This window comes from Staurois parvus, unplaced genomic scaffold (genome assembly GCF_062004578.1).
Source record: "Staurois parvus isolate SC_StPar_1 unplaced genomic scaffold, SC_StPar_1.0 ptg000900l, whole genome shotgun sequence".
NCBI classification, from domain to species: domain Eukaryota; kingdom Metazoa; phylum Chordata; class Amphibia; order Anura; family Ranidae; genus Staurois; species Staurois parvus.
This window is the reverse complement of record NW_028318696.1, coordinates 1,094,841-1,108,871: the sequence shown is the minus strand read 5'-3', so window position 1 is coordinate 1,108,871 and position 14,031 is coordinate 1,094,841. Positions and strand designations below refer to the sequence as shown.

The window sequence follows — 14,031 nt, the reverse complement described above, 5'->3', positions numbered from 1 at the left end:
TGATCCTTTCAATAGAAAGATTGAAATATAAATGAGTAAACAGTCACTAGTAGGGGGCTAATCTGGTTTCCCACCAGAGGGCTCCTAACAGCCCAGGGGGTGCAGGTATACTCACTCAGATTCTCTCCTGTACTGCTTGCGGGTTGGCTGCTGCTACCAGGCCTATCAACTGGATTGCTCCTTCCCGGTCATACAGGTGGCCCTCGCTCAGGGGGCCAGTGAGCTCCAAGTTTTTCTCCTTTCCATCTCCAGGTTCACAGGCAGGCCCCATCCCACTAGGCTTTCTAGCAGCCTTCCGCTTCCAGCATCACATCTTCCTCCTCTTTCTTTTACCCGATTCTCCCACCACCACACTCCTGCGACTGAGCAGGCTCCTACACTTTGAAGGGAGTCTCAGCCCCTTGCCAAGTCTTCTGTTGGGGATTGGCTGAAGTCCCTTAAGAGTGCAGCCAGCCACTCCTCAGATCCTCCCACTGCCTCCAAGGCTCTCCCTCAAAAGCCACAGAGCAGGGGGAAATTCCAGAGGGGCTGACCTGCAGAGTCACTCAGCCCTGGCCACAATTTGACCCCACTGGCTATTACACCTGAGCTGCTAACCAGCTCCTGTCTAACCAGTAGACTCTAGATCCCCCTAGCTGAACTGGGAGGGTGCTACTGGAATGAACCTGACCTTCCTTACCTCCCTGTTGGGAAGGGTAAGTATCCTTATAAAGCAGACCAAAGGTTGAGAGTTTTATTGTCAAAGGAGTCAGGATATCTGACCATTATCTTCACAACTAGACATGGGAAACAACTAGACAGGAACAGGGGCGGACTGACAACTCATGGGGCCCCTGGGCAATAGGGGATCATGCAGCCCCTGTGCCCTTGCCCAAACTCAAAAAAGCCTATGAAAAAGGTACCAGGGGCATCTCATAGGGCCCCCTACTGACCCCGGGCCCGAGTTTCCAAATGGTCAGTCCGCCCCTGCACGGGAAACATTAAGCCTGAAAGGCACATTTGTATTACAAAAAGGAAAATGGATAATCCCATAATAACCACAGAGAATGGCACACAGGTTGCAAAGCTTCTGAAAGCCATAATTACCAATTGTAATGACCACATATGTTTGTTATCACCAAAATAATGACTGTGGGTAACCAATAGGTTCAGGATCCTCCAAAAAAAGGACCATATATTAAAATGGCAGAAGACTCGAGTACCATATATTAACTATTGTGTTCAGTAATACTAAATATCATGCCATCAGAGGCACAAATACTCTTGTATTAGTAGTAATATTGGACCAGTAATACTTTAAACAGTTGTAAATGAATTATATGGTTGAACTGGATGGACTTTTGTCTTTTTTCAGCTAGACTAACTATGTAACTATATATATTTTCCACTGTCGTAGTTTAGGAACTTGCCATTAAAGTGTATTTTTTTTTTGCAGTGTAAGAGAATAGGGAAGAGCTAAAACTTCTGTCACATATTGTTGTTGAACATACAGAAAACAGCCAAGTGAACGTTCAAGATGTTACTTGAACTTTAACTAAAGGCAAAACTTTTTTTAGTTTTGGATAGAGGGGAGAGGGACTGACTTAATGCTACTTGCAATCTTGTATTTTGTGTTAACTGTTTGCTTGTTTGCATGGTCCTATGGGGATATAGCCATCTGCTTATCGTCTCCTGAAATGTTGCAGGGACCTTTACTAATTTTTTACTTCAGAATTTAAAGCGGAGTTCCACCCAAAAGGGGAAGTTCTGCTTTAATGATTGGTCCCCCTGCTCCCCATTAACCAGTACACGCCCGTCCAATAGCCAAAAGGCGGCCGGTAAAATGTACTGCATTTCCGGGTTGGACGCCAAATGGTGTCCTCCCGCACATGCGCAGTTTGCGCTCCTGCAGAGCTGCGCAGCGGAACGATCTGTCACCGGCTGTGTACCTCGGACACGGCCGATGACAGATCTGAGTATCGGCCCCATTGCCAGTACCATGTGACCTGCTGTGACCAATCACAGCAGGTCACATGACAGTTGTATACAATGGATGGCTTCATTCATGCCATCCATTGTATACTACTGTCTAGCTGTGAATGGTCACAGCTAATCACATGCACATGTCATGTGATTAGCTGTGGCCAAATCACAGCTAAGCACAAAAAAAAAAAACCCCTGAATGAATCTATGTCATTCAGGTAAATGCTTGCTTATAGCAAAGTAATTATTTGCTATAAGCAAATTGTGTAAGAAAAAAAAAATAAATAAAATACTGATCACTTCCCCAAAGTAGCACAATGTTACTATGGTAACATTGTACTACTTTGAACATAGTGAAATATGAAAAAAAATCTTAAAAAAAAGAAAAAAAATTTAATAAAAAATTAAAAATAATTTTAAAAAAATATATATTTTTTTTTCATACTAGTCAGTGTCCCTGATCACCACCATGCCAGTTATATGATGATGCTGTACTGCACTGGTGATAGTATGAAAAAAAAAAATTTAGTGAAAATAATTTTTTGCATTTTTTCATTATCCGAAAAATTATGACAAAAAAAATACAACTTCAAAAAACTCGCCATTCCTCTTATGAAGTACGTCGGACTGTCTACTTTGCAAAAAGGGTCATTTGGGGATATCTGTACTGTTCTGACATTCTTGGACCTCAAGAAATTAGATTGGCCGTCAGTACTTCAGGATTGATCAATATTCAGATCTATACCATAGTTTGTGAACTCTATAACTTTCCTAAAAACTAAAAAATACATCCTAATTTGGGTTTTTTTCACCAAAGACATATAACAGAATACATCTCGGCCTAAATTTATGAAGAACAATTATTTATTTGCAAACTTTTATAACAGAAACAAAGAAAAATGTGGGTTTTTTTCAACATTTTTGGTCTTTTTTTGATAATTTAGCAAAAAAGAAAAACCCCGGCGGTGATTAAATACCACCAAAAGAAAGCTCTAGTTGTGTGAAGAAAATGATAAAATTTTAGTTTGGGTACAATGTTGTATGACTGCGCAATTGTCATTCAAAGTGTGAGAGCGCTGAAAACCTGAAAAATGGCCTGGGCAGGAAGGTGTAAAATTGCCTGGTATTGAAATGGTTAAGGATTGGCACCTTTGGCGAGTGGGTACCCGAAATTGACAGGTACCAGCTCCCACTTTCGCTGCGATTGCCTAGGCGATCGGAAGTGGAAGGTGTCCTCTGTCCCTCCCTCCCTGTAGTCTTGTGGGACACGTGACAGGTCCCAGAAGACGACAGGGCCATTCAGGAAGCGCAGTGCTACTCGTGCATGCGCAGTGGGCACCCGGCTGTGAAGCCGCAAGCTGTCACAGCCGGGTGCCCATACTGAAGATGCCGGCGCCTGGAATACAGGACGGCCGGTGAAATGGGCTGCGGGGAGGATACCGTGGGATCGTGGGCCAGGTGAGTGGCTGTTTTTTTAACAGTCAGCAGCTTTTTGTAGCTGCTGACTTTTATTTTTTTTACAGAGTGATTGGAACTCTGCTTTAAGATTTAGCTGCAGCTCTGAATATTTACTCCAGGTCACGGGTGATCTCTAAACTATGGGAGAAAATCAGGCAGGAAGGTATGGGCTGCCAGATGGCCATAAACACCACCTCTATCATTTATCATTAGTAATAAAATTGGTTCACTCCCCATGTACACTGAACAACTCCATCATCTGTGTGCATCACTTACCTGAGCTGACCATAATAATTTCAACTCCAATTAATCCTGAAAGAAAAGCATTTGTGAATAAACGATTTGATATTGAATACTCTGTGTAAAAAGAATTAAATATAGCACAATTATTTGCTGTCATAGTTTACTGTGACACTTGCAACCAAAATGCATGCCAGTAGCCAGCAGAGACAAGAACAGAACAAGAATCTCAAATGTAAAACAGAGCCATGAAAGAAGCAGTAAGCACCAATGAAATAATTACCTTAAAGGGGTTGTAAACATCAGACATGAAATATGAACAAAACATTAATCCTTTATAGTGTGTACTTGTCTCAATCCAGAGTACTAAGTGTCATTTCTGTCTGCTGTCCCCTTCCTCTTTAATCTACATGAGTTTTCCTGACACCAAGAGAAAAATGGTGACGGGGCGGGCACAGCCTGTGATTGACAGCCTTAGCTCTGTTCCTGTGTGCCGTGTGTAGGGGGTGTGTCCCTTCCCTCCAATCAGCTATCAGAGCTCTCCTCACTGATGTAACTTCATCTCCCCGTCCCCTGCTTTTCAGAGCTGAGAGATCTTGTGTAAATTCTATTCTTTGAATGTATGTAGGGGACAGACTGCTATAGATAAACAGGTACAACCTATGTGGGAGGATTTGTTTCAATTCTGTGTATCACCTGAGGCCAGTCACTTCACTGGGTATATGTAAGGGTTTATAACCATTTTATCCACTTAAGGACCGCCCTATAGCAGATGTACTGCTACAGGGCGGCACCTGTGCACAGAATCACGTATATATACGTGATTCTGCATTTCCGGGTAGGGATGTGCGCGCCCTACCCGTGCACATGCCCTACTCGCGCCTCCATTCGTGGCTGTGGATGTCAATCACCGGGTCCCGGCTGGTGATTACCAAGCATCTCTGATGGGGAGGAAGTTTGTTTTGTTTACAAACAATCTTCCTCCCTGTAAGCTTGAGCAAACTGCTCTGGATGGCTGTGCACAGTACAGCCATCCCGATCAGTGTGTTTACAGTGAAGAACACACCGCCTGCCCTCTAGTAAAACACTCCCTGCACACATTTAACTTTTGATTGCCCCTCACATTAACCCCTTCCTGCCCAGTGGCATTAGTACAGTGTCAGTGCTTTTATGGTGTCACTGGGGTGTCAGTGACACCAAGTTAGTTCCCTCCCACTGTCAGAATGTCCGCCGCAGTCCCGCTAAAAGTCACTGATTGCTGCCATTACTAGTAAAAATTTCCAGAGAGGAGATTACTAGTAAAAAAAAAGTAGAAAAAAAAATCCCATCATCTATACCGCCATTTGTAAACGCTATAACTTTCACGTAAACCAATTAATTTACACGTATCGGGATTTTTTTTTAGCAAAGACATGGAGCAGAATACATTTTGGCCTAAAGTTAAGCCGAAATTTGACTTTTTTCAAATTTTTTTACTGGACATGTTTAATAAAAAGTCAAAAATATTGTTTTTTTTCTCAGAATTGTAGGTCTTTTTTTGCCTTTAGCACAAAAAAATAAAAAATAAACAGGCGATCAAATACCACCAAAAGAAAGCTCAATTCGTGGGAAAAAAGGACGTAAATTTCATTTGGGTGCAGCATTGCATGACCGCGCAACTGTCAATTAAAGTAACGCAGCGCTGTAACGCAAAAAATTGCCTGGTCAGGAAGGGGGGTAATCCCTAAGGAGGACAAGTGTTAAAGTGTTTCTAGAGATTCTACAGGTACCCATAGGCACACGGCCCCAACATTACCAGCTGGCAACTGGCAGGAGAACTGCTAAGCAGCCATGTTAGAAAGTTATTTCTGATTGCCTCCATTCCTCCAGATGACTTGGAATTTTCTGACTTTTGTCCAAAGACAGTTGTTAATCAGTTTGTTTACTGAATGCTCATTGCTGATACCTTGGTTGATTCCTGATTGCCGTGTATGGGAACCAGAGAGGAGATTATGTGATTGAACTTTGCCCTAGTGTTCTCCCCTTGGTGGGAACCTGGTAGGGGTTCCCAGGACAAGGACCTTCTGGACTCTATGGACTTTCTGCATTACTGAGGTAAGTGTAATTATGGGGCAAGGAGACACCAGGAGTAAGTTTGAATGAGATTGTAAACCATGTTGTAAGAGACATCATATTCTGAGAGCTGCAATGAATGAAGTTTCTACAAAGTAAAGAGAAGTAAAGAGCATGTCGTATCACAATACATGGGCACATCAGGGGCCAAGATACTGTAAAGAGAAGATACAGTACCACTGTCCTAACAAGCAGCCAGGGTCACCCTCAAGGGGTTGCGTTGCTGTTGCCAGAGATGACAGTACAAGCATTTAAGTGCATAATAGCAGCCAGCCAGTTGGGAAGTTGAGGTGACTTGGCATAGGTGACGGAGGTCCCCAGTAGTGAAGGAGCCTGTGTGCTTGGTTCCTTCCCTAGCGATTGGTACCCCAACTTTGGTCCGATTGTGGTACGAGGTGTCCTAGGACTTAACTTGGAAGTTATAGAAGATGCAGTGTGGCCTTGGAGTGGTAAAGCACAAGTCAATAATGGAATGGAGCTTCCTGGGATACAAATCTAAACGTAGAGATAAAGCTTTACACATGCATATCTGTGTCACTGGGATGAGGGGACGGGTTGCTGGGCTGGAGGAGTCTGGTGCACGCTGCACAGAGAGAGAAGCTGACTTATGAGCTGTTATCTGTGATGTTTATTTGAGGAAATGAGTGAGCCACTCGACAGTATTAAATAGTTAAATAAATGTCTTCTCAGGAGAAGTGTCACACATAATGGAAAATGCCACCTTAACGCATACCTCTGGCAGTCTGCAAGGGCATGAGCATTTCGCTTCTCCAGGCCCCTCGCGTGAACCCTCCTACATGCTCTTGTATGGAAACATTATGCAGAATTTTTCATATATTGTCATGATAACCTGTTTCTTGCCCATAATTGCCATTAGTTTGCCTGTGTATGGCAATGGTTGAACCATGTGTTTGCAATAATTGCCCATTTGTTGCCTGCATATAGTAACAATTGCCCATGTGTTGCCTGCGTATTCTCAGGATTGCCCATGTGTTGCCTGCGTATTCTCAGAATTGCCCATGTGTTTCCTTCGTATTCTCAGGATTGCCCATGTGTTGCCTGCGTATTCTCAGGATTGCCCATGTGTTGCCTGCGTATTCTCAGGATTGCCCATGTGTTGCCTGCGTATTCTCAGGATTGCCCATGTGTTACCTGCGTATTCTCAGGATTGCCCATGTGTTACCTGCGTATTCTCAGGATTGCTCATGTGTTGCCTGCATATTCTCAGGATTGAGATAATATATAAACAGTGCAAGTCAAAAAACCTCCTCACCAGCTATATAACATCAGTCAACAAAAACAATATAACAATCAATATAAATATTGTTTAAAAAAATATAAAATAAATAATTTATAAAGTGTCCAAAAAGATATTAAATATGTCCAAAAAGAAAATAAAAAAATATAAAAAATATATAAAAAATATAAAAATTAAAATATAAAAAATATTAAAAAAATATATAAATAAATATATTTTTATATTTTTTATTTTCTTTTTGCGCTGTTTATGTATTATCTCCACTAATTGGTGTATTACACCAGTGCGCAGCAGCAAACTTTTACCTATATCATCTGTTGAAAAGTTTTCTTGTGCGCTGGGGTTTGTGATATATATATTCTCAGGATTTCCCATGTGTTGCCTGCATATTGCAATGATTACCCTGGTATCATAACAAATGCCCATTCGTTGTCTTTATATTGCAATGATTGCCTGTTTTTTTGCCCAAACATTGTACCTTTGAGTTGCCTGCAAAATTTATACATTTACATTTACTAGTATGGGGGAGATGGGCAGTTTAAATAAAAACAAAAGGCCACATAGATCTAAAAAATGTTTTTTTTAGAGTGTACGTCTGAATAATGATTTTTCTTCTCTAAACTGCTAGTGCAAGGAGAATCCTAGACAATGAAGCTGACCACATCGAGCTTCACTGTGACATAATAAGACCAGCACTAATATCCAGCTTGGTGATGAGAAATGGCAGGATGCCTATAGTGAGAAAATTATTTTAAGAACCTGGTAAACCCTCTCAAAGTATATATTCTATGGGTTGAAAATCATTGCCCTTGTGCTATATTCTTCATGTAATAAATAGTCCTTCTTAATGTACAACTACAGGCCAACTTTTTTTTTTCATTTTTGGTAGAGTAAGGCAGGGTTATAACCCCTGTCAGTTAATTTTTTGCCATCTATGTCCTATTGGGGAGATTTACCTTCACTTCCTGTCCCATACCCACAACAGGAAGTGAGTGTCCCCAATGGAAAATTTCCCCTACTTTTCTGGGAACAACCCAAAAAGCCTGATGAGTGTTCCAATCCATCTCCATTCTGTCCAAAAAAATAACAAAAAAAATGTTTTGCTTCTAATTATGCTTTAAGGAAAATAAAAAACCTTCAGTTTATAAAACTGGGCCCACTGGTTCTCTCACTGGGCCCACCATATGGAGAACAGAAGTCTTACATAGCAACAGAAACATGAAAAATTCTTACCTAGAAGAAATAACAGCTCCATTCCCCTCAGTGAGACGTTTCTCTGTGTTCTGTGTCACCACACCCAGGAATACGGAACTGAAACTGCCAGGAAACCACAATTTTAAGAAATAGTTACAATGGTCACATCGAGGCATCTGACTCTGAGACTTAACTGATTTCAACCACATACTGTATGTGATCTTTGTGGCCGCCCAGTCAGCAGGCTTGCAGATTGGTTTTCATGTCTATGACCATCCTTTGAAGTTGTTAAAACATATGCTACGGGCATGCTCCTGGTCTTAATTTACTTGCACTTGCACCTCCATCTCCAATTTGTAAATATTTTCCTAACTTAGGAGCCAGCAGTATCCAAACTGATTTCACCAGTGTGTTGGGAACTCTGTACTCCTGAAAAACAGACACCTAGAGGTGTTTACAGATGCCTTGCAGAGAGCCCTGAAACCCTGGGTGCTTTTCCATGCAGATCCATAGTTCAACTCCATGAGTTGTGTCTGGGTCCCACCACCTACTAACCTCAGTGCTTCATTCATGGTCCCTAAGTTTGATCTCTGGCCTCATTAACCAATGAGAAAAACCTTTAAAGCAGGGGTGTCAAACCGGCGGCCCTCCAGATGTTGCAAAACTACAAGTTCCATCATGCCCCTGTCTTTGGGAGTCATGCTTGTAACTGTCAATCTTGCAATGCCTCATGGGCCTTGTAGTTTGGCAACAGCTGGGGGGCCACCAGTTTGACACATGTGCTTTAAAGTGACAGTAGGAAGCACCACCTGCAAAACGGAGAGGGTCTACAGCAGGGGCGGACTGACAACTCATGGGGCCACCGGGCAATAGGGGATCATGGGGCCCCTGTGTCCTTGCCCAAACTCAAAAAAGCCTATGAAAAAGGTACCAGGGACATCTCATGGGGCCCCCTACTGACCCCGGGCCCTCGGGCAGTGCCAGAGTTTCCAAATGGTCAGTCCGCCCCTGGTCTACAGACACCTGTACCTCCAATCATTCCTTCAATCTTTGCCCTATTGCAAACCAATGGACGCTTCATATTCAACAAATTTCCAAAAGTGTTGGATGTCTTCATCCCTTGTGGTGCACAGTGGTTCTATCCATTGACACCATTACTGTTACTGTAACACAGGGACCAACAAAGGATCCACAGAATGCTGCAGAGGACCAGACATGCAGAACAACCTAGAACCGTAGCAGTAATATAGCTTGCAGTGCACAGGTTTCTCCCACTGGATATAGCTGCTCCCCTGAAGCCCTGTCCAGGGGTGAAATGCGTCAGACACTGAGCCGTGTCTGGCATGAGCACGGCAATCCATGGCACTGCTGCAATAAAGAAAGAAGGGCCCAGCAGAGCATACTGAATATCTGTTGACTGCATAGGGGGAGAGGAGACAGGTCCCGGGTTTGGTCCAAGCACCTATGACCAGTAAGTGCAATACAGTCAATGCCATATCAACTGATAAGAAGAAGCCATTGCTTTTTAACAGAGTGAAAAAGATGATATGGTGGCAGAGCGGCCTCCCCGCATACCTAGTATATGATCCATGCACTCAGGCAGGGGGCGTGCAAGTACCTGACGGCCCGGCTGTGCTGTGATTGGTCACAGCAAATGCCGATCATTGGGTCCTGGCCAGCGTTGCATGACCTTCTTAAATTGACAGGACTAATCTGTGTTCCACATGAGGACATAGCCAGTCTATGGGAGCCAGAATCATTGTTGGTTGGTAGGGGATCAAATACTTATTTTACTCTCTGAACTGCAACTCAATGTATAACATTTGTATTGTGTGTTTTTTATGGATTTTTGGTTGATATTCTGTCTATCATTTAAAATACACCTATGATAAAAGTTCTAGAGACCTTTCATTTCTTTGTAAGTGGGCAAACGTACAAAATCTGCAGGGGATCAAATCATTATTTTCCCCACTGTATATACGTGATTTTGCGCAGGGTGCAGTGTATCTGCTATAGGGCGGTAGGCAAGTGGGTAAAGGGGCGTGGCAGGGGGCGTGTCTTATGCTTACATACATTTTCTAATGGTGTCCCTCGCTCCCATCTAAAAAAAGATGGGCGGTATGACTAATGCTAGGTTCACACCTATTCAGTTTGCGTTTGATCCGTTTCTGCAGTGCATTTTGCGTATGCGTTTTTGCCTCGTTTTGCTATTTTTTTTACTTGTTGCTGGGCAGATTAAAACGAAAAACGCATCAGAAGCTCATAAAAAACGCACTACATGCTTTTCTGCAGCATCTCCATTGAAGTCTATACAACAAAAAAAGCAACGTTTTGCATTTAAAAAAGTCCCTGATCCTTTCCAAAGAACGCATCGGGTGAAAAGGCGGAGATGTGAACCTGTCCCATAGGAGATCATGTTAAATGGACTGCTGTGCGTTTCCAAGAACATGCAGCGGAAAACGCTTAGGTGTGAACCTAGACTTAGAGGTTTATTTATAAAAAGATTCCTGTTTGAATGCCTCACACATTCGCACAACTCATGAGTGATCGCCGTTTTGTGTTCCCACTCCTTTTTAACGCAATCCAGGGGCTGGTTTAAAAAAAAAAAGAAAAAAAGAAGGAAAGTCGTACAGCTCCCTGCCGAAGCCAACATTGCAATAACATGTATGATAAAACTGTGCTGGTTAGCGGTTGCAAACCCTAACCTATACCCAGTGAAGTGACTGGCCTCAGGTAACACACAGAGATGAAAAAAATCCTCCCACATAAGTTGTAGCTATAGTTCTATATACCTGCAGTCCCCTTCACACAGCACACAGGAACAGAGCTGAGGCTGTCAATCACAGGCTGTATGCTGGAGCTCCCTCCATCACCTTTTTGCTTTTGGTGTCAGGAAAACTTGTCAGAAGTGACTCATGCAGAAAGCAGAGGAAGGAGGCAGCAGACAGAAATGACACTTATGCAGGCCATAGACGGGTCGAAAATCGGCCGATTTTGCCGATCGGCCGATTTTCCCGGCAATGATGGGCAAATCGGCCGATCGTTTTACCGATAAAAAATCTGCGCATGAGCCGTGACCTGCAAGAAAAAGAAGAAGAATTCCAGTCCACTATTATATTTTATATGAAAAGTCTTGTGGTTGCAACAATGTATCTATTTGTATCTGAATAAAAACATCTGTATCCAAAATGGATACAAATGGATACATTGTTGCAACCACAAGACTTTTTCATGTCAAATATAATAGCGGAGCTCTCTGCAGGGACAGAAGTAATTAAATGCCGGATGTAGATTTTTTTTACCATTGGTGGTAACGTCGGCCTATTGAACGACCGTTTTTTTTTTTTTTAAATGGCCAGTTTTTAACCCGTCTATGGCCTGCATTAGTGCTCTGGACTGAGATAAGTACACACTATAGAGAGATATACTTTTTTCATATTTTATGTCCGAGGTTTATAACCATTTTAAAGTGGAACTAAAGTCTGCAATACTTACCGCTACTTCAATGGTCCATCACTTTATCTAGAAATATACATTTTTAATAATACCAAAATGAGTGCGTGCTGTAAATTGCCTCCAGCGTTGTTCCTGTTTCTTCTTGCTGGAGGCCACCATTTTGCTGAAGCCCAGACCCTCTGAGCAGCAGTTAGCCCAGGTTCACACTGATGTGGTGCGGAATTTGCAGTGGTTTCTGTGCGATTTCCGCACTACATCACAATCGCACCCCATTCATGCGAACCGCTGTGAGTGTGCATGTTACATTAACAACACCCCAGCAAAATGCAGTGTGATGTGCAGGATTGGATTGCACTGGTGTGAATACCTATGCAATCCGATTCTAGTGTAGACAAAAAATTGCATGTGATATGGTTGGGAATGCAGTACGGTTCCTGTGCGAATCACATGCGATGTGCCGCACCGAATCAGTGTGTACTCGGGATAAATCTTTAGACTGTCAACAGATTAACCTTTATATTTTCGGCAGTGCTGAAAAATAGAGAGCAACTGAGCATGTGCAAAGCAGGATGAAACAATGTATTACTGGATTTTAACCCCTTGCCTACCAGGCACTTCTACCCCCTTCTTGCCCAGGCCAAGTCTCAGCTTTCAGTGCTGTTGCATTTTGAATGACAATTGCGCAGTCAACACTGTACCCAAACAACATTTTTATCATTTTCTTGAGACATATAGAGCTTTCTTATGGTGGTATTTAATCACCACTGGGGTTTATTTTTTGCTAAACAAACTAAAAGAGACTGAAAATTTTTCTCCTTCACTGATGTGCTCTAATGAGGCTGCAGTGATGGGCACTGATAGGCTGCACTGATGAGGAGGCACTGGTAGGTGGCACTGACAGGCATCACTTGTGGGCACTGAAAGGCAGCACTGATATATGGCATTGATAGGCGGCACTGACTGGCACTGATAAGTGGCACTGATTGGAACTGTTAGGCAGCACTGACGGGCACTGATAGGCGGCACTGACTGGAACTGATTGGTGGCACTGACTGGCACTGATAGTTGGCACTGAAAGGCAGTTCTGATGGGCACTGATATGTGGCATTGATGTGCACTGGTAGACACTGATATGTGGCATTGATGGGCAATGACAGGTGGCATTGATGGGCACTGGCAGGTGGCACTTATGGGGCTACACTGATCATCAGGGCACTGATATGTGGCATTGATGTGCACTAGTAGGAACTGATACGTGGCATTGATGTGCACTAGTAGGCACTGATATGTGGCATTGATGGGCACTGATATGTGGCATTGATGTGCACTGGTAAGCACTGATATGTGGCATTGATGGGCACTGATGGGGCTACGGTGCCCTGATGATCAGTGTAGATGTCCCCTCTGAGGAACGCTGCTTACTGGCTCTCTTCTCCTCACTTGCTGTCAGCGGGAGGAGAGGACTGTTGATAACCAGCATCTTAACCAGCACTGTGATCGGTGATCCCGTGTCCCAGGGACACAGCACACCACCAATCGCCGCGCTGCACACCCCCCGGGGCGTACATGCGTGGTTAGAGTGGGAGGACTTCGTATGACGCCCTCCCAGAATGAGAGAACCGCCGCCCTCCTGTCATTTCCTGATATGGCAGGTGAGAGGCAGTTCAGCTGTACAGGAACTTCTTTTTAATGTCTTACATAGCTATAACCAATGCACAAGGGGCCGGCCTGCAGAGATCTAGGGAGGCCTTCATTTCCACTTTAAGTAAATGCTGTTGTGGGCTGACAACGCTAAGCCGCCATCTCATAATTACCAGCATCATTGTCAGCCTGCCATGCTAGCGCCTTCAGCGACGACACAGTGCACGCGCATAGTGGCCTGACAACGCTCTACTAGTAATTGTGAAGCCGTGGTGTCAGCCCACATCAGGAAGCGCTGTTACTGGCAGGATCTTCATGTAAGACATTTTACAACTGATTCACAAGAAATAATTGCACAGATTTCCCATTGCTGTGTGTCATGACAACCAGAAAGGCTGTGGAGGGTGAGTCTCCCAGGAGCAATATAAATGTGACAGAGAATAACACCTCCTCATCCAAAAATAAATTTGAAGAGAGATATACTGAAAAATTACTGTAGAATCAGTATTTATTATATTATTTCTCTTTTAGATCAGTACAGTGAGAAAAAAAAGTAGAAAAAAGAAAAAAAACACCAAGTGTAAATTATAGAAGCTGTCGCTAGCCGCCATCTTGTCGTAGCTCAGATTCCATAGGCCTCTAGTCCCCTCCCCTTCTCCCCCTGCAGACAGAGCCGCCGCTGTGTTGAGGTGCAGCGTGTTCACGGGTCA

At 43.4% G+C, this 14,031-nt stretch overlaps 1 protein-coding gene across 2 annotated transcripts in view; it reads right to left on the bottom strand.

Moving 5' to 3' along the window:
* The window catches only part of CUNH19orf38 (chromosome unknown C19orf38 homolog), a 30,279-nt gene extending 21,969 nt beyond the window's left edge, over nt 1–8,310 (bottom strand). For both annotated transcript variants that reach the window (XM_089656340.1, XM_089656341.1), the window contains exons 1-2: nt 8,264–8,310; nt 3,697–3,732 (exon numbers count right to left, since the gene is read on the bottom strand). In XM_089656340.1, coding sequence (XP_089512466.1) covers nt 3,697–3,732; nt 8,264–8,285 — 58 coding nt within the window. In that variant the 5' untranslated portion in view covers nt 8,286–8,310. The remainder of the gene's footprint in view (nt 1–3,696; nt 3,733–8,263) is intronic.
* Between the last annotated feature and the right edge of the window lie 5,721 nt (nt 8,311–14,031).